Below are 20,743 nucleotides of genomic sequence, written 5' to 3' on the forward strand. Positions count from 1 at the left end.
TTCAATTTTCTTTTTCCAAATCACTAATGAAAGCTGTTGATATTCCTGTGCAAATTCATAAGAGAAACACTTATGGTGTTTATTTACAGATCTGAGGAATGAAACACAAGATAGTGAATTTTCTTGAAAGCAGGAGCTCACTGATCACCCCCTTTATTCAAAAACAAATCATTTGCTACATAGAAATTTTATAAGATTTTTCACATCTGATCATGAGTTTAGGACCAAGTTAAAAAATGTGATATACAAATTAAAATCACAACTATAAGGCGAGCCTGGGTGGCTCAGATGGTTAAGCGTCTGCCTTCAGCTCAGGTCGTGATCTCCAGGTCCTGGGGTTGAGCCCCATGTTGGGCTCCCAGCTCAACAGGGAGTTCGCTTCTCCCTCTGCCTCTCTCCCCTGCTTGTTTTCTCTCTCTTTCTCTTAAATGCATAAATAAAATCACAACAATAATAAATGTTATAAAATATCTTTCCTCGTGTCCCTACTGTTCATTCTTAGTCTTTTTAGTCCCTAAATCTACAGCTGATTAATACATCCACCTCAAAGACCAAGAACTGGAAAAGTCTAAAGGCAGAAAGCACCAGTGAGTACATAATTATGCAATCAAACAAGGCAAAATATCTAAGATGTAAATATGCAGCCCTCAAATATCTTCCAACTATTGGTTTAAAAATAAGGAAGGAATAAATTAAAAGTTATTTTAAAAAAAAATAAGGAAGGGACTCGGGAATTTATTTAAAGCTTTGTGTCCTATTCTAATGGCAATTGGTTCAAAATTAAAATTAAAATTTTGTATTTTTCCCAGTATAAATTGTTTGTAGAAAACATTATTTTTCAATGACTTGCCCTCCAAAGAAAGAGAACAGAAAAAGTGTTCATTTTTGGTTAGTCTCCTTTGTGATATATAAAATAATTCATTCTGCTAGTATCCATGACTGCTGAATTTACAAGTTGTAAGTTTATAACTCTTAACAAGAATGCTACAATTGTAAAATCATTATTTGGTATTGTTCTTGCCGTTTCCATACCAAAATTGTCACTAATGTCTTGCTAAAGTCTGATTATACCAAAAGGCTAGGAGCAAAATATGTTTCCTTTCCATTTTGGCAGAATGTATTACCTGCTAAACACTGGAGTCCATTTTTCTGCTATTTTTTCCCATAGCCAGGCATTACTCAAACTAATGTTTTTTCTTTTATATTAACTACTATGAAGTTCAAATCTCATCCAATGCATGGAAATATTTATTTTTATTGCCCTTAAACTGAAGCAATCTAAAAATGTTGTCAATCTAAGTAGCAAGAGAGAACTATTGAAAGATGTATTTGCCAAAGTGTCATTTTGTAGTAGATTCCAAATCTTTTTCTGAAATGGATAAAAGAGCAACAGGTTGTAATTGTCAGGGTTATATCTATCTCCTACATTACTAATAGGGATTATATGTTCCAAATTTTTCTCTGTAGGAAAGGTTTTACTTGTCAATAAGAGTTTTAAAAGAACAGTCAGGGGTTGGGCACTGATATCTCTATCTCAAGCCAATTTTAAAACGTATGCATCAAGAATATCGGCTTTTGCCTCCCTCTCTCTACTCCTGTTGTAATCCTCTTAGTGTCTTCTTTACCACAATGAGCATCAAGATTCTACAATAAAAGGCCTATAGATATCTATCACCTCTGCTAGAATCTTTCTTGAAAAGTGCTCCGTTTCAGGTTATTAAATTACTATTTCCAATGCACTGATCACCTCTCTGTATATAATTGGAGGTGCTTTTGTGAAAGGATTGTAAAGGTTTTGTAGCTAAGGGAGGGCCATTTTTCTTTGAAAGCTTCTTTTTACTAGCCAACTTATCAAATTGTTGCTTTCTTATACTACTACTTTTGTTGGACTGAAATTTTATTCAAAACCAAATTCTTCTTCTAAAATTATAATAGTGTACAAACTTTCAGTTGAGAGTTTTCTCATTTTCACTAAATCATTAAAACCAGTTAGGAATGGTGAAATAATTGGATGTTATTCTATCATTTTTCAACATGAGAAAATATAGTTATCTTTTAAAGTCCTACATTGGCATAAAATCAAAAAAGAAGCTTCCTCTGATCACTCTTTGATATCCTTTTTTTTTTTTCCAGGTTTGAGCTGTTTTCTGTTGAATGAGTTAATTAACTAGTGAATTCAATTCCATCTAGCTAACTCTGAATGTGTAGATATTGCAATGATGACAAGGATGAGCAGGATGCCCTCTGTCCCTGAGCAATGACTAATCCAGCAGGGAGGATAAACAAAGGACTCCTGAGTTATCTTCCTAACACAAACATCAAATCCGATCCTGCTTCTGCTTTAATATTTCCAATGGCTCCTCGTTTTCTACAGAACAACATCCAGGACCCCTAACACTGAATTAATACCCTTTATGACCTGATCCCAATATTCTCAGTGGAATCTACCATTCTCCCTTTTCTTCCCCAATGTGACCTGAAATGTGTTCATTTGGAGCACTGGTTGACTTTGAATCATGCAAAAAATGTTTAAGAGAAACATCAAGTTCAATGTCATAAGGATAACAGAATGAACGCAATGAAGATATAAGTCCAGAAACATCATATCCAATTTGGGGATGAAGGTTGATAAAGAAAGGGTTCATGAAACAGGCACAAATCAGATAAGGTTAGAATGATGGGCAGAATTTCAGCGAGCATTTAATGAATGCCAGCTGTATGCCAGGCAGTGTTAGAATATGGCATAAAAGTGACAAAGAAGGCTGGTGGGCGGTAACAAAGAAAAAGGGGTTGAATTCTAGGCAAAGTGATCTACATGGCCATAACAACAGAAATCATGAAGTACTTTCAGAAAACAACAAATGAGCAATCAGGCTTGGCTAACACATGAAGAACATATTAGAGAATATTGAGCCTTAAAAGAAAGGTTGTACCTAGGTTTTTAAAAATTATTCATCAAAAATGAATTGTGCAGCTGCCATACAACAGATCTGCGCTAGAATTAAAAAATACAAAGATGAGTAAGACATAATGTCTGTGTCCAAAGAATTCTCAATTTAATGGAAGAGAAAGACACAAAAACAAATGACTATACCAAAACACAAACTTTAGGAACATTTTCAAAGGATGAAAAGGAGTTTCAATAATATGAAGTTCATTCTTTCTGGAGGATCTGAGATGGCTCCATGGAAGAAGAAGAGTTGAATAAAGCCTTAAAAAGCAAGGAATGGTGGGGGGTATATATATGCTAGACCAGGAACAACACATACCATGGCACAAGTGAACATGAAGAACATGTTACGGGACACAATTTACTCGCTCTAACTGTAGTGTAGTGTACAAAGATCAAGAAGAGAATATTGGAATGGCAAGTCAAGATTAGGGGCAGATTAGAGAACCATGGAGATCAATGAAGGTCTGACGAGGATTTGGAGTTTCAGTGGGTAACAGGTAGGCTTACAAGTTGTTTTGAACAGGAAACAATGTCACATCAAAACTTAAAAAGGAATGCCAACAGGATCAGAATTATGGTAAATAAATCTTAATGAGAGATGAATATAAATATAAATATAGACATTAATTATTCACGTATTTCTCAACTTGAATTTATTTTCTAAATATGCTCAAAATCTGACAGGGTTAGAAATACAGCTAACCCTGGAATAACACAGGTTTGAACTCAATGGGTCCCCTTAGATGTGGATTTTCTTTGATACAGTACAATGATATAAATGCATTTTCTCTTCTTCATGATTTTCCTAATAACATTTTCTTTTCTCTAGCTTGTTTTGCAATAACACAGTACATAATGCATACAATATGTAAAATACCTGTTAACCGACCGTTTCTGTGAGGTTTCTGGTTAACGGTAGGTTATTAGCAGTTAAATTTGGGGGCAGTGAAAAGTTCTACAGGGAAAAAAAGTTATATGTGTATTTCCAACTGTGAGATATCAGAACCGCTAACTCCATTGTTCAGGGGTCAACTATAATTATTTATTTTATTCTATTTTTATAATTGTATTATTTAGATTCACAGGTGTTTTAAAAGAACTAATATTTTCAGTATACATTTTGACATAATAAACTGACACTCATACAGAAATTAGAAAAGAGCAGGTTGGGACAATGGATCTTTGCATTGTCTCTCAGAAATAAAGGGCCCAGACCATTTAACAGGAAGTCCTACTTTGAGCATCTTTATCACTGTGGGTACCTTTTGATTTTGATTTCATGAGTTCAAAAACTAGAGCTTATGCTGCTGAAATGGACAACAACCCTGCCGCTCGGGAAAAAAACAAAGTTATATTCTTTCTTTGGAGACATGTTTCAAATACGTCTCATAGCTCAGTTGAAGAAGAAAATTCTTTACTGACATTTCTAAGTATAAATTAATAAACAAACCTTCTGAATTGGGTTGTAACGAGTTGCGTTTTCTAAAGAACTCCTATTCCTTAAATACATTGACCCACAGAGCAAAGAGATCAAATGCTTGTTTAACAACCATCTTAAAGATTTTTTTAAACAACTCCAACTTATTAATACAGTAGATATAAAGAAAATATGCTAAGCAATAGCACTTAAATGACAACTCAGGTAAAAATTTTTCTAGTGGGAATACTATATATTGGTTCAGTTTTAAAGTGCTGAATTAATAGGAAGTAAAGAATAATACCTGCCCCAACATTTGTAAAATAATCTGTACTTTCCAAAAAACCTTCAAAAAAATCCACTCAGTCACCATATAGTGAATGACTGTCCAATACATAAAATATGTTTATTAAGTACAAGAAATAATTCTGACCTTGGGGGCACCTGGGTGGCTCAGTGGGTTAAAGCCTCTGCCTTCGGCTCAGGTCATGATCCCAGGGTTCTGGGATCGAGTCCCACATGGGACTCTCCACTCAGCGGGGAGCTGCTTCCCTTCCCCTCTCTCTGCCTGCTTCTCTGCCTACTTGTGATCTCTGTCTGTCAAATAAATAAATAAAAGCTTTTAAAAAAAGAAATAAAGAAAGAAAGAATTCTGACCTTGTTCTGTAGGAAATGGTTCTCCAAGTCTACCTTTTCAAATTGATCAGGTATCTCTTGACTGGTACTGTTGAAATTAATTGGAAATCTCTCACAAACTTCCCAACTAAGAAAAGTAAAATATTTAATATTATTGTCAAAATAAAATGCACTTAATTATAACTTTCTTTATTCTACTGGTATAATAATTTACATATCTTATCTCTACTAGGGAGAGAAAAACAAATGTATAGTTCACAATCTTTTTAAACAGAAATTTGTAAAGTGCTTTGTTATCTATAATTGGGAAACGAAGACTTCAAATTTGTATCTTGCAATTATTTATTATACTGGAGGATTCCATGACTGATTAATTATAAACAGAACAGAGAAACAAACAAACAAAAAAATGACTCAGTCTTACAGAATCACTCATAGTGGACACCATCTTCACTGTTAACTTTTACTCTAAATACCATGGGCTATAAATAATACAGGATAGTTTTATACTTAAAATGGTTATGTGAAGCACATTGTTTTGGCAATTTTTAGACAGTCTTAAAAAGGAGCACATTCTAGGGGGCACACAAACTACAAATGGGGAGTGGGAGGTTCAGCCAAATTAGTTCAGCCAAATCACTTATTTTTTAAGACTTTATTTATCTGAGACAGAGAGAGAGCACGAGTTGGGGGTGGAGGAGCAAAGGGAAAGGAAGAAGCAGACTCCCTACTGAGCAGGAAGCCAGACACGGGGACCATGACCTGAGCCGAAGGGAGACACTTAACTGACTGAGCCACCCAGATGCCCCCAAATAACTTATTTTAAAAGTGAACTAATCATTACTCTAAAGAAAATTATCTGGCTCAGCACTTATATGTTAAGACATATCATATGGCATGTTATTCAACAAAAACCAGTTCTGAGACAGGAAATAGTATTTTTTGCAATACCCCGAGAGATATATGTTAAAGTATGATTATTAAGATTTCAAATAATGCATGTTAGAGTATAGAAAGATTTTCAAATGGGATCTAAAAATTATGTAAATTATCTTCCAATAAGTTTATTTTCAATAAGGGTAGTTTCATATTGTTATGCTTAGTGACCTAGATCTAACTTAAAACCACTCAATAAAAGTCTTTAATGCACCCAGGAAAGGGAAATTAGGAAGGAATACATGAATTAAAAATCAAACTCCTAGCTAACACTTGAAGGGTAAAGGGTCTGTTTGCAAATTTAGCAGTTTGGGGAAAGACTGGGGCACATGAAATGGATCTTCTTATAAATGGAAATGCCTGCAAAAAAAAGTACTGGGGTGTCTCCTGAATGGTGCAGCCAGTTAAACATTTGCCATCAGCCTGGTCATGATCTCAGGGTCCTGGGATCAAGCCCAGTGCTGGACTCCTTGCTCAATGGGGAGTCTGTTTCTTCCTCTCCCTTTGCCTTTCTCCTCCCCATTCATGTGCGCAAGCTCTCAAAAAAATAAACTATTTATTAGAAAAAGAAAAGTACGCTAAGCTATTTTCTATCTATAAAGAAAAAGAACAAGACAAAACATTCCAGTCTTCCCTGGATACTGCAGGCAGTCATTGGGGGATAGAATTGTTTAACCAACCAAGGAAGACCAAAGAATTTGTCTTTGTAGACATGTTTAGCAATGTCTAGCTATATTGAGTGACCTCATCAGACAGACCAGTTCTGGTTCTCTGGATTTTCCCTCTACATCCAGCCTTTTCACCTGTATACTAAGGAAAGCTATAAATTGTTAACTTAACGAAGTATTAAAGATAGATGGGATCTTATAGATAGATCACCTAATCCAACATACTATCAGAATCATGCTGACTGCCCAATATAATAGCCATTAGCCACATATACCTATTTAAATTTAACCTAATATAACTTAAAATTAAAAATGTAGTTCCTCAGTCACATTAGTCATATTTTAAGTTCTCAGTAGTCAAAACATATGCTTCCATCATCACAGAAAATTCGAGTAGAGAGTGCTAGGTAGTTGTTAAGCCCTCAGTTCTTAAGAAAGACACTCTGGTTTAGAACCCTGGCTCTACCATGTACTAGTTCTATGAATGGACAAATTACTCTGCCCTTCTGAGCCTCAGTTCTAGCTCTATAAAAGTAATAATAAAATGAAGTAATAATAAAATAATGTAATGATGGGATTAAGATCATTGTTTTGAGGATTAAACAAATCCTTACCCAATTCATTTAGAACTGTGATCAACACTTAGCAAATACTGGGGTTTATTATTTACAGATAAGAAACTGACACCCACAGAGCACCTGGTGGCTTAGTGGGTTAAGCCTCTGCCTTCGGCTCAGTTTCGTGATCTCAGGGTCCTGGGATGAAGTCCCGCATTGGGCTCTCTGCTCAGCGGGGAGCCTTCTTCCTTCTCTCTCTCTCTCTGCCTGCCTCTCTGCCTGCTTGTGATCTCTCTCTGTCAAATAAATAAATAAATATATAAATAAATTCTAAAATAAAAAGAAAGAAAGAAAGAAGACGCTGACACCCACCAGCTCATGGAAAATCATGAGCAGCAGAGAAATCTTCCAAATCCTATTCTTCCCACCACTCCATCAATTTTTTAGCATATTGCTTTTGTTTTCAATTTATCATCATCAAAGGAGACGTTTAAATATGAACGCTCGCACAAAAAAAGTTATTTAATATTTTAATGATTCCACTCAAAACTCTTAATTTAGAAACATCCACTAAACATTTTTTACATTTTAAATAAAACTGTTACATCTGAAAAGCAGAAACTAGAGTCTGCTCATTGCTTCACGGGTTTTGTTGGTTTTTTTGTTTAACTCAAGAGAAGTTAATGAAAAACTTTTTGGACACTAGCTCATTATATCATGAAATAAGCCAATAAAATAATTGCTTATTAAAACAGTACAAAAAACATCTTTTAGTGTTGCAATCAGAGTTAGGTATTTCAAATTATTTTAACTGAGCACATGTTAATTTACTTGTCACATCCAGGTAGAAGAACAGCATTAGGGTCCAAGAAGGTTTTATATGCAACTGTAATGCCATCTTTGTCCAATGCAGTCACTTGGTCAAAGGTGAGACTCAAAACAGGTGTAAGTGGAGATCTGAAAAATGGATAAAACATCAAAGCTATATGCAAAATCATACAAACATTGAAATTTGAGCACAAATAAATAATAAAACCTATAATATCAGTGAGTAACAAAGTCCAGAAGTAAGTGAATTTCTTATAATATGCCACTATTGTTGATACCTTATACTGACACCTGAAATGCACATTTTAGTTTATCTGGCTGATTTATATGTCAAGGATAGTTGTAAAACATGTAATTCTTAAAAATAATTTCAATAATAAAAGCAAAGTATTTAGTTGAGAAAAACAACCAATTGTCATTCATGCAATTTTTATTTTTTAACATTTAACTACAATGCAATATACCATTAACATTCTCTGGAGCTGACAAGTAAGTGAATTCTTAATATTTGGCTATAAATTACTATTTTGGGGAGCTCATTAAATGTTATGCTAATTTGATTTTTCATATTACATACTGTTAGATACTTTCTTTTCTATTTAATTATTTGAGAATTAAAATCAAATAGGAAACCGACCTTAAATAAAAACAATGGCAACTGGCATTATGTCAACTATGAGCCTTTTCTTTTTTTCTAAATTGGTGACAAAGTCTTGCTATTTAACTTCATAATTATAGGACACAAGCACATCACCTGTGTAGGATTGTCAAAAATTTTTAAACTGAATCTAATCATGAGAAAACATGAGACAAATTCAGAATGTGGGACATTCTACAAGAAAACTGCCGAACTCTTAAAAATTTCAATGTCATGAGAAGCAAAACAAAAGGTGAGAGAATATTCTAGATTAAAGAGAACTAAAGGAGATAACGTAATACATGAATCTTACTTGGATCTTAAGACTACAAGAAACTCTAAAGCATATTTTGCATAGTTTAAACATAGATTGTATATTAGATGATGTTACATTATTATTGACTGTGTTAGATATTACAATGTGGTGACATAGAAAAACATCCTATTCTTCACTTATATGATCTGAAGCATTTATGAGTGAAACTTGAGTGACTGGAAATAATCTAAAAGCTCTCAAAGAGAGAGAAAAGAGATAGAAGAGGTAAAACTAATGAGGCAAACTCTAAACTGGTGTACCTAGGTGAAGGATACATAGGTGTTAACTGTATAATTCTTTCCAGTTTTCTGTAGACTGGATATATTCCAAAATACAAATTGGGAGAAAAATAATGATAGGACTGAAAAAGCAGATATCAGCAAAATCAACTTTTATAAATGAGTAAGCTAACTCCCCATGTCAACACATTAAAATTACTATCTAAAAATGAGTATCATTTACTTAGTACATATTGCACATTCTCTCAAGATGTTTTAAACTAGATCTAGGAAATAACCTTTAGACATAAATTTCAGAAATTCCAATAGTAGCAAAATGCTATAATGGTTTCCTAGTGCTTTATATTGGATTCAAGACCAGAAAAAAATTATTCTGTTAAAATAAGAATGACATATAAACAAATATACACTTATGAATTCTTCCAGCTACAACCCTGTTGATTTTAGAGTATTCCAGATACTTTGCATTTTACTAAGTTATTCCACAAGTATGATCCAACAAACCAAGAACAAATGTTTCATCTTGTCAAAATATCATATTATAACAAACATTATTAAAAATATCAAATTAGTCATTGCTTTCACTTTAATGATGATATTTAAGAAGATATTATTAGACACACATTTTATTAAAGCCTTTCCTTATAATTGGAAGAGCTTGCTAAATTATTCAAGAATTCTCACCACTATAAAATTCATCACTGCTCTACCATTATAAAAACAATTCTCACAATGTAACAGAATTATAACTTGAAATCTGTCTATGGAAGAAGACATCATTCCTTACATATATTTTTAATTCCATAAATTACACAGCATAAGAAATTATTAAACATTTTAATTTCCCTCTCCTGGGAGAGAAGAAATCAAATTTTATAATATACTATCTACAACCAGTCCCACCAACTTCTTCCAAAACCTTCCTGAATTTGTGAGCAGATTTATTTCAGTATTTGAAATGTTGACTCTTAGAATATATAGCAAATCCAATCAGTTCCTAGTCCATCAATGTTATTTTCATTATAATTAATATACGATCAATTACACTCAATAAGCAAAGTTATTTTCCCCTACTTTCCCTATTCAGATAAATAAAGTCGGCAGAAAAGTGTGTTTTTTAAGTCGGCAGAAAAGTGTGTTTAAGTTTCCTGACAAGCAGTTTCCGAGTTCATCTGGATGTGTCCTGTCAAAATATGCATACATTTCTAAGATATTCCACACAACAGCCCAGCTCATCAGTGCCTACAGACTGCAGCCTTTCTGTTTTCCCAGAAACACAGATAATTTTATGCAGGAATTTACCAATCTACAAAAATTTACACAATGCTCAGCAATAACTAGTAATTATTGTGGGATAATGTAAGGCGCTTTTGAGGAATATAACTTAGATAAGATAGGGCTTACAAGCTTTACCAATTTATCTTTAGCTGTCCTGTCATTGGTGCTTAAAAGGTTAAGACTTTATTTGTGAAAACATAGAGAGATAGTGGGGAATCATGTTGTCCACAGCTTCATAAATCTTGCTTAAGATCCTTTTCAATTACCATCCATTTCTCCTTTAAAAAGGGACAAAAAAATAGAGGAGTGGAAGCAGGTCAGGGCAGTGTGCGACAATGACAGTGTGATGGGCTTGGGCCCCCCGTGGCGTTTCCATCTGCTATCATTAAGGTGACTACTCAGACATGAACAAATCCCACTTGCTGTGCTGACAGGCAGACTTCAAGAACTATGACAAGGCATTAAGACAGAAAGTCAGAGAGAGAGAAAGAGAGAGAGGGATGTCATATCTCACAAACAATACTGCCTCACAAAAAAACGCCCCTAAAATTTTACTGGAATTCAAGATTTAAAAAAAAAAAATCCATAAAGGGTGCTACTTGGCACCCTTCTCAACTTCCCTTTTAAATTAGCTTGCCCCTGGAAAGGTTGAGGACAGACAGAATAAACACCATGCTCCTACCTGTATGCTTTACCATAAGAGACCCAAATTTTCTGCTCATTCTTCAGCAAAAGTGGATTCTTAATTTCTTGACCATGCTCATCAAAAAGCCGGATTGAAGAAAAATTGAGGCCTGATGGGTTGATGGGTGATCCTTGAAGCCTTTGATGAATCTTGAGAAGTAACTGGTATTGGGGGAAAATAATGAAGAAGAAGAAGTAATGTAAAATGTGAACATCTATAACAAACTGTCTCGTCTCTGTAACAAATGAATCCAAACAAATGATAATTAAATTCATATGGAATGTTAAAAGAAGTGTGAAATGATGGCAATGTTTAGCTCAGTGTAAAGTAACAAAATGAGCATGGGCTTTTAACCAGCAGGGGGTGCCACAGGCTTGTGATTGAGCTCTGACCCTTTGGCACGGGGACTGAAAGCAGATGTGACAGCCTTAGAAAAAGAGCATTTAGCTTCCCCACACGGTAAAAGTCCTCTTTGATAAGGGTTATGCTTTTCTTGTCCGAGCCACACATTTTGTTAGGATCCTTCCAGAGCACGTTCAGATTTTAGAATCAGCAACCTCCTCATCCCCAGATAACTGCAGATTACCATGGCAGAACAACTCACCACTCTCAGGATTGCAAAAATAAACAGGATTTTCAGCCAATGTCTGTTCACCTACAAGAACTCCTTTGAATGTAGTTCAATTAAGAACCTTGCAAAAGCTTGTGAGCTGCTTCAGTAATGAATGTTTTCAAGTTGTGAGTAAGCCATAATTGGAATATGAAGTATGAAAGGTTCTCATTTGATATTTTAAATGATAGCATTGCCAGTGTTTGCTTCTCTCTTACATTCAGGTTACAGCAAGATCTTCCTAATTTCAGGCACATTTTAGTGAAAGTAAATCCCACTGAACTGTATTGCATATGGAATTTTGAGGACATTTTTCTTTATCCATCAACTTTGTTTGAATGTTTAGGCCTCTGCTCTGTCCCGCTCTGCACCCCACACTATCCATCACTGTTCTTCCCTGAGCCTTCTGTCTTCTCTCCCTTGTCAGTTCTTGTGTCTCTCAATTTCTCGTTACTCTGTAATCTCTGCAGGGATGCGGATATATTTGTGGCCTTTTCTTGCCTCGCTGCTATATGGGATCCTTTTTTTGCTCCTTCTATTAATTCCCATTGAAGGTATCTTGAGAAGCTAAATGCCAAAGCTCAGAGGAAAGAAGACTAAGTTATAATCTTGCCATATATCTCAGTATCCTCACCTATTGGCTATAAACTCTTGTCCAGGAAAAAGGTTTTCTTTGACCAGCAACTATATTTACAGAATACCTAAGATTTAGGTTTTGTTGTAATTGGAGATGAACACCCATATCTCTGACTTCATTAGCTCTGCTAATGTTTTCCTCACCTCTGTGTTGACTAGATTTTTACCCTGCGTCAGAAAGGCTGAAAATAAAGACACATTTTTCATTTCATTAAAGTTAGTATTTCTCATCCTGCCTAACTAAGTCCTCTGAATTAAAAATAATGATTCCTGTTCTCCTTGGGAGTATAGTAGACAAGGTAGAAGAGCAGTAAAAATCTGCATCGTTCTTGGTTTTGTTCATTGGAACCACAAATATAGTTTGAATTCTATAAACTGTTTTTACAAAGCCCCAAATTTATTTCTGTGTGATCTCAGCCCTTGAGCTTATTTTCTGTTGCTCTGCTATTATTTCAGAAAACTTGTAAAGCTGATCATCTTTGGAATGACAGTGATTTTGTTTTACAGGCATCACCTTTTTTTTTTTTTTTTTTTTTTTTTTTGGTAAAGGGGAAAGGTATAAATGATTTAAGGTCTGATCTAAGAAAGAAATGTGCACACAAGAAACAGGAGTATGTGGCAAAAGGATATGAACACCTGACCACTTAACCAAATTCATTTTCACAGGAGTAGCATTGCAATCTCTTTTTTTTTTCAACTTGGTGACAGACTGCATTTTAGGTGTTCAAAAAAGACCATTCAACAGCCAACAGGGGGTAAGGGCCTTGGTATCTTTCATCTCTAGGTCATTGGTTAGGGCTAGGCTATGGCAACCAAAAGTTGTGATAATCTTCACCCATTTATCTATAAACCTATCATCACCAGGCTTTTATAGGATAAGAATTTGTTCAGGGACCTGAGAAGACTGTGAAAAATCTTGGGCTAATGATTGAAACAAGTGTGCACCAAAGGAACAATCATCCTTGGGTATCACAAGGGAATCTCACTAACAGAGAGCTTTATTGTGCCCTAATTCAAGTTTCGCCTCAGATTTACTTGCATGTAAAAGCAAAGCATAGATGAATTTCAGCATGCTTTCACTCAACACAAGAACTTTCTACAAAATAATATCTTCTTGTATAAGATAAAACAAATGCTATTTTAAATTTTAATGTAAACCAAAAAAAAAAAAAATTCTAAGGTGAGTAAAAGGAAAACAGGTAGAAAATTCTAGGAAGACTTTTATACCATGGTGATTCATATAGTCAGAGATGTGATAGTAAAAAGAAACCAACCAAGGCTCTTGATCCTCTCTCTCTAATCAATCAAAGTAACATTTCCCATCTCTCCTGGGCCCAGCCAAAGATCAGATCAGATGAACATCTCCTAACACAACCTTTGTGTTGCATACTCTCCTAACTCTATACTAAATTACAAAGGCCAGGTAATGGATACCACCAGGAAGAAGCAAGTTTGAGGGTGCCAAACTGAAGGGAGGGGTGCAAAAAGGATCAAGTCTCTAAACAAAGGCCAAGGAACAGAGCCCAAAACACTGGTGTGTGCTCGGATGCATAACCCCAATTTGTAAACAACAGGGCATTCATTGTCCTTTTATGCAAGGCAAAGACCCAAAATAAAGACCCTGAACATGTTGGTTCTGCCTGAGAAACCTCCCAATTGTCTGGAAAATAAGCAAAGATAAGAGTGCCTAAAATAAACCATCTGCATATGCTTGCAATGAGCACTGAAGACTAAGGCGATAGGCTAGTTGCTCAGGGTCTAGGGCTTAGTAATACCCCCAACCCAGCACATACCCTTCACTGAATATCGTGTCACTTCTTTTCAAAATGTAAACTAGAGGGCAATCCCAGAGTCCAGTGTAGACAGATTTCCAAATACAGGCATAATGAAGGTTAAGACATTGTTAAGTATGGGACCAAGAGTTAATACTCTTCCAAAGTTGAGAGCCTAAGAAGTTCAAAAGTCAAGCTTGAGACTATCAGTCTTTACAGAGCAACAAATGATTAATATTCTCAAAACAACTTTAAAGATGCAATTGTCTAAACTAACTACAAGTAACCTGAGAGATATTTATAGCCATAAGCAAAGAGAAAACTCACTTTTTCCATCATATCACCAGTTTGAGTTGGACTATTCGACTCCAGGTCTTTTTTGCTGATGCAAACAGAGATCTCGCCAGTGTCTTTACCATTTTCAAATATCTGAAAAATAAACACATTCAAAATTAAAAATTAATACATTCACTTACACATTTGTACATATGTTCATACATACATAGATAAAGGGAAGCAGTCCTGGCTTTGCACAGTGTGGTGTCAACTGAAAGTCATGCATGTGGAAAACTACAAAGCAAGGCCTGCTTCTATGAACAAGTGCAAGTAATAGGCAATGAAAATCAACTGGACTAGTATAAGAAAGTCTCCTGTTTCTCCTTACAGTTTCAGTGTCTTTAACCTGACGGGCATTCCCTACATTTTAATAAAATACTTTAAAAAGGTGGTCATTAAAGGAAAAATCACTGCATTGGAGGCGTAAATGGAACAAGCACTAAAGTAAGGTCAGTTAGCGACCAATTGACTAGTTCATTTCATCCTTCTTGAAAACATAAAGCCACAAATTACATGAGGAATCTTTGACTTATATGTAAAATGTATCAGCATTCATGGGCTGACTCAGTCAGCAGAGCATGCAACTCGGGATATCAGGGTTGTGAGTTCAAGCCCTATGTTGGGTATAGAGATGACTTAAAAATAAAGCCTTTAAAAAATAGAAATAATAAAACATATCCGTGTTCACCTCATCTTCGAACTCACTAAATGAAATTCAACCTGACAGAATTATTTCATAAGAGTACGATGAAGCCACCCATTTTAAGTGCACATATGCAACCAGTTGGTGGTAACAGAGACAAAATTCTTAAAATTGCATCATGCAACACTTGCTGAGAAAAATGTTAGCAAGAGTTCTGGTCTGAAATATCCGAACAAACCAGTTCAGAAGGAGGGATCCAATAGAGTGAACACCATCCCCTAACCACATTGCAGACCCACATGGGGTGTGCCATTCCATTCACCAGGCTCTTAAGACTAGAAGCAGGCCCAGAGAGGCCTAATGACTAAGTTAAATCCTTGCTTATTTTATTTTTCTCAAAAATTCTTTTCTTCCCTTTCTGATACACCTATTACATCAGAGCAGTCATTGTATTTAACTCTAGTGCTATTTCCAGAGAAGATAATCAAGAAAAATATCTTATTGAAAAAGGAAGAAAACCATCTTCTGCTTTTGAGACAGTTTTGAGTTATTTAATTAGTCCTAATCTAATTTGGGAAATAATGTGCTTCCATAACACTTCCTTAGGCTTCAGAAATGAAAGAAAAAAGAAAGAAAGAAAGGGAAGGAGGAAAGAAGGAAGGAAAGAAAGAGAAAGATGGATTTTAAAAAAAAGAGTAATACTGTTTTAGAATTGTAGGTATTTCTCTACTCAGTGCTTTTTATCATGCTAATAATCCGTGGAGATAGTACAACTATCAGCCTTGGTACTTTGATATACTTTACCCTATAGCATCTTTTGTTAATCAAGATTTTTTAAAAACCTCTTTTCTGAGTACATACACAATTCTGAGCAAGAAATCTCTCTACTTTTGCAAGGAATTTTGTAAATCCAACCCAGGGTTTCCTGCAAACCCACAGGAAATAATTTGGGTGGAAAATCTTATTCTCCCAACAATCTCTTCAGAGCCCTCACCTGGAATAGAGCTTTTAAACAACAGTGACATTTGGCAGGGATGGTCACAACTCTGGACGTCGCACATTCTGCAAAGTTAGCATTGACAAAAGCACAGTTTGGAACTTACTAATATTCCTTTGTCAAGACTTGCTAGATGTGGAATGACAGTGCAGAAAATTATGTTCTAGAAAAGAGCAGTGTGAGTGCTACTGCCAAACTGAGAAAGCAAAAAGAAGTTGGCCAATCCCTAAGACCTTCATTAGCTCTCTGCTTCCTTCACTACCAGTAAGAAGTCTGTCTGCTCTTCTATATCCAGAAGTGTTCTCAAAAACAAACAAACAAACAAACAAGGCTGGCTCTGGTCTCCAGAATCCCTATAAAGGCATTTAAATACATGTATATATGTTTTAGAGTTTAAGTAAAAGTATAGGTATTTAAGTGAAAGAAGGCTGCTGTCCATCAGTCATTTATATAATGTATTGTTTTCTGTATTTAAGGCTCACCTCTCATTTTTAGGGTCTTCATTACTATGTTCATTTTTCTAAAATCCAAGTATTATATTTATTTTTTTCTTCCTTGGCATGAGAAGTATTTTTACTTCTACCGTCCATGTCTAAACAAAGAGCACTCTCTAAACAGAGTTTCTGTGATTGACTAAATATAGAAAAATAAAAAAATAGTCTTTTATTTTCCTGCTACCTGATTCTTGGCTTAAGAAAAACTGACTGCAGTAGTGGCTTCCCAGTGGCTCTCTGCATGGCCTCACCTCCCTACAGCTCTAAAATTAAATTCTTATCCTTGGAGTGGAATGATGGAAAAAGCTAGCTGAGGCTAGTCTTGGGTCCCAAGGAGTAAGATAATAGAACCTTTAAAAACAGTGATCCAGATCCTCTTGAAAACATGGTAGCTAATGACTAGTGAAAAAAAAAAATACCTATGAATAAGAATTTACTTCTATGATTAGTTATAACAAGTAAAAAGTTTTAAGGAATTTTTTCCATGAACTACAGTCTTATTTTCCTTCATGTCAATATTGACTTTTTTAAAGCAGAATTAAATTAGATTAACACCAATGTTTTATTGTAATGTTGTTGATCGACTCATTCACTCAACAAATATTTACTGAGTGCCTACCATGCCAACCACTGCTCAGGTTAGAAACACCAGTGAGCTAAGATTCCTGCTTTTGAGGAACAAGTAAGTGAATCATATAGCATAGTCAGGATACATCCAGGTCTTCTAAATGCTAATTGTTCATTCTTTTTTTTACAGAAGGACCACCAAGTTATATAAACTTGGTAGACCCTCAATAGAATTTGGTGGGCCTTCTTTAATAAAAGGAATGCAAAATTACAAATGTAAAACTAGATACAAAATATTCATTTAAAATGAGAAAAGAAATCACAATTTACACACATTAAAAAGCTCACACATAGTAAAAATATTACAAAATATTTCCATTAATTACCTATCTAACACGTTTTCTCTGAATTGTCTTTAATCATCTTTTCATGTGGTAATTTGGTTACATTTTCTATAAGGAGAATAGGAATAATTCTTTAGCACTGTTAATCTGGCATGGTTAATCAAAAGTTTTTTTTATTATTGATTAGAAAAATCTCTTTCTGTCAGGCTCTGTGCTCAACGCAGAGTCTGCTTTGGATTCTCTCCCCCTCCCCTTCTCTCTCTCAAGTAAATAAATAAAATTGTTTAAAAAATTGTTTAAAAAAAAGAGAGCACCTGGGTGATTCAGTCAATTAAGCGCCAACTCCTGGTTCTGGCTCAGGTTGTAATCTTGTTGTCATGGGATTGAGCTCAAATAAATGAATAAAATCTTATAAAAAATGTTTAAAAAAGAAAAATCTCTCTCAGTATTATAACTCTGTTGATCATTTTATGAAAGTATTTAGGATTGATGTCAAATTTGGGGAAAACCTGATCAGGTTTCTTTAAAATATGAACTATAAAATGTGGAAGAATTTCCTACAAATAGCTGGCTTTATTATTTTCACACCATGTTCTTCCTCCACCACCTATATACTTTTGAAGCCAAGCACGCTAGTCCATAGACAGAAAGCAATACACTCTAGCCAGCAGGTAGTAGCCATCTTCCTGGAAGCGCTTTCCGCATCAGAACAGCTGGCACTAACTGAACTATATATACAGGGAAGTGACTGCAAAACATTAATTACATTCTGCTATACCCAAACTAAATGTATCCCCAACTCAGTATCCCCCCTCCAGACCTCAAAAATGCGTGCAACCAGGGCACCTGGGTGGCTCAGTGGATTAAAGCATCTGCCTTCAGCTTGGGTCATGGTCCTGGGGTCCTGGGATTGAGCCCCGCATCCCGCTTTCTGCTCAGGGGGGGATCCTGCTTCCCTCTCTCTCTGCCTGCCTCTCTGCCTACTTGTGATCTCTGTCTGGCAAATAAATAAAATCTTTAAAAAAAAAAAATGCATGCAGCCACTTGGTACAAGGGAAAATTTGACAGAGAGGAAGTTGGCAGACAATGACAGAAACAGACAACGGTCTCAACCAATTTCAGCTAAGATATATTTGCAAATTTTACAAGAATACGTGGCCATTGCACTCAGTGCTCGTGTGTTTTCTCCCAGGGTTTTCAAAGGGGTCCATGCAGGGAAGGAACCCTGAAGCTTAAGTTTCATTAGCTTCATGGTAATTGCACCTCTGAGATTGTTAGAAGGTGCTAAGTGCTACCTAAAAAAGGGCAGGGGATATAGGGTCTGGGATCAGAAGTGTGACGGGCAGTACCATATGAAGCAGATGACCAGAACAGGCCTTCAAGAGAGGAAAGATTTGCGTAAGGACTTGCCAGGGAGAGTTAACCAAGCAGATAGGCTGGGAGAAGAGAATTGCAGGCAGAGGGAGCTGCTTGAGCAAAGAAACTAAGGCAGAGATGTGGCCGGTATATTCTAGGAACTGCGAAAAGACTAGAGCAAGGTGACAGAGGGAGACGGTAACATGAAGTCAGAGGGTTAAGAGACTGGCAGAGAAGTGGAGAACCTTTGCAGGGTTTGGAGCAGAGCAGAAACAGAATCTAACTTAAAAGGATTATTGTGGCTGCTGGGCAGCGAGCAAACTGCAGGGAGTATCAGCCGTCTAAAGAATGGATGATGGGGGCTCCAACCACAGTGGTAACCATGAACATGGTTAGAAATGGTCTATTTCTGTTGCTCATTCCTAGGTAATTGTACTTGTTCATTTGTGTATTAGCAGGGTTGGGAAATAAAATTTGTAGCTAAGCAAATATTTCTGAAATATGGTATTTGTGTCTATGGGTATAAATAAATCAAACTGAATATAACTGTCCATAAGCAGTATTTGTGAAGGCAGAAAAATATCAACGAAGTACTAAAAAGATTTTATTTAATATACAGTGACCAAAACTTACCCCTTGGGGGGAAAGATGACCTGAATGAGTTTTGACCTAATGTGGTTCTTTGACAGGTTTGTCTGGCATCATTCATCATATCTGTTTAAGGGCTTGTATAGGTCTAGTTCAGTGCCTTTAGCCAGCCTTTAATACTGTGAAGTCTGGTTAAGAGCTAGCTGTGGAGGAACAGCAGGTTCCCAAATGCTCCATAACTGCTGGGCAGACCTCCCAGGAAGCTCTTCTGTGTGTGAGTAGAAGACAAACACCTAAGCTTCAAAATACCTCAGGATACAACGCTGTCAAGAGGCAATAATAAGAAAATGACTCTGCAGCGTATTGCCAACAGTTGAGAGGCTGTGCAGAAACAGGATTTACTACTAGTGGTCCAGTGAAGAACAGGAGTATAAAATAGCCACACAAAAGTACTTGGCATATTTCAGGTGGATATAATTAAAGATGTTGAAACAAGGTTAACTGACACATTGTTTGGATTATGATCCCCAGAATGCAGATTCTGAAGCCAAGATCTACTCACAGGAAGTATACTGGTTAGCCTTCTTCCGAGCAACACTGGTCGGGAGTGAGGACATTGGGAGTGGGTAGGTCAAGGTGAACTGTGATGTAGTGGCAACAGAGGCCTCAGGTGGGAGTTCTAGAGCTGGAATGGCCGGCCCTTCAGAGTCATCCAGAACTTAGTAAGGAGAAGGAGCCCTGCCTTCTCACTGTGTGGGAAGCAAATGTTGGCTGCAGGCTGCCCTCGGGATGTGTGCCTGTTCTTGGGAGAAACGGTTCCTTTACTCAGAGGGCAACTCCCCAATTAGAACAGAGCTGTGGCAGCTGGGGGTGGATATCTCAGTCTTGAAGAGGGGATTCTGGCAGTAGCGGGCACGGTATCCACTACATGCATGCCGGGCAATCCTGAGTGCGGGGGGCACAATCGCGCACACGCATTCACTCAATACTACAAAGCAAGCACATCTTACAGGGACGTCTCTCTCAAAGGTTAAATGACTCGCCCGGGAGCAAATCTACTCATAATGAGTAAGGAGATCCTCAGAAATGAAATCTTCTAGTGTTTTAATTACAAATATCAAAGTTTAGTCTTATATATAGTATTAGGAACTTTCATAAGATGAAACTTGATATGAAAAAATTTAAGGACACAGAAAAGTATTTTAGTGTAAAAGATTTTTTTTAACCTAAGTCAAAGAACATGAAAATGG

General features: G+C 36.1%; 1 protein-coding gene across 1 annotated transcript in view; it reads right to left on the reverse strand.

Annotated features, from left to right (window-relative positions):
* Positions 1-20,743, reverse strand: part of DCDC1 (doublecortin domain containing 1) — a 452,779-nt gene that overhangs the window by 203,458 nt on the left and 228,578 nt on the right. The window contains 4 exon segments of the mRNA XM_032359359.1: positions 5,028-5,133; positions 7,999-8,124; positions 11,148-11,311; positions 14,496-14,597. Coding sequence (XP_032215250.1) covers positions 5,028-5,133; positions 7,999-8,124; positions 11,148-11,311; positions 14,496-14,597 — 498 coding nt within the window.

Source organism: Mustela erminea, chromosome 9 (genome assembly GCF_009829155.1).
Source record: "Mustela erminea isolate mMusErm1 chromosome 9, mMusErm1.Pri, whole genome shotgun sequence".
NCBI classification, from domain to species: Eukaryota; Metazoa; Chordata; class Mammalia; order Carnivora; family Mustelidae; genus Mustela; species Mustela erminea.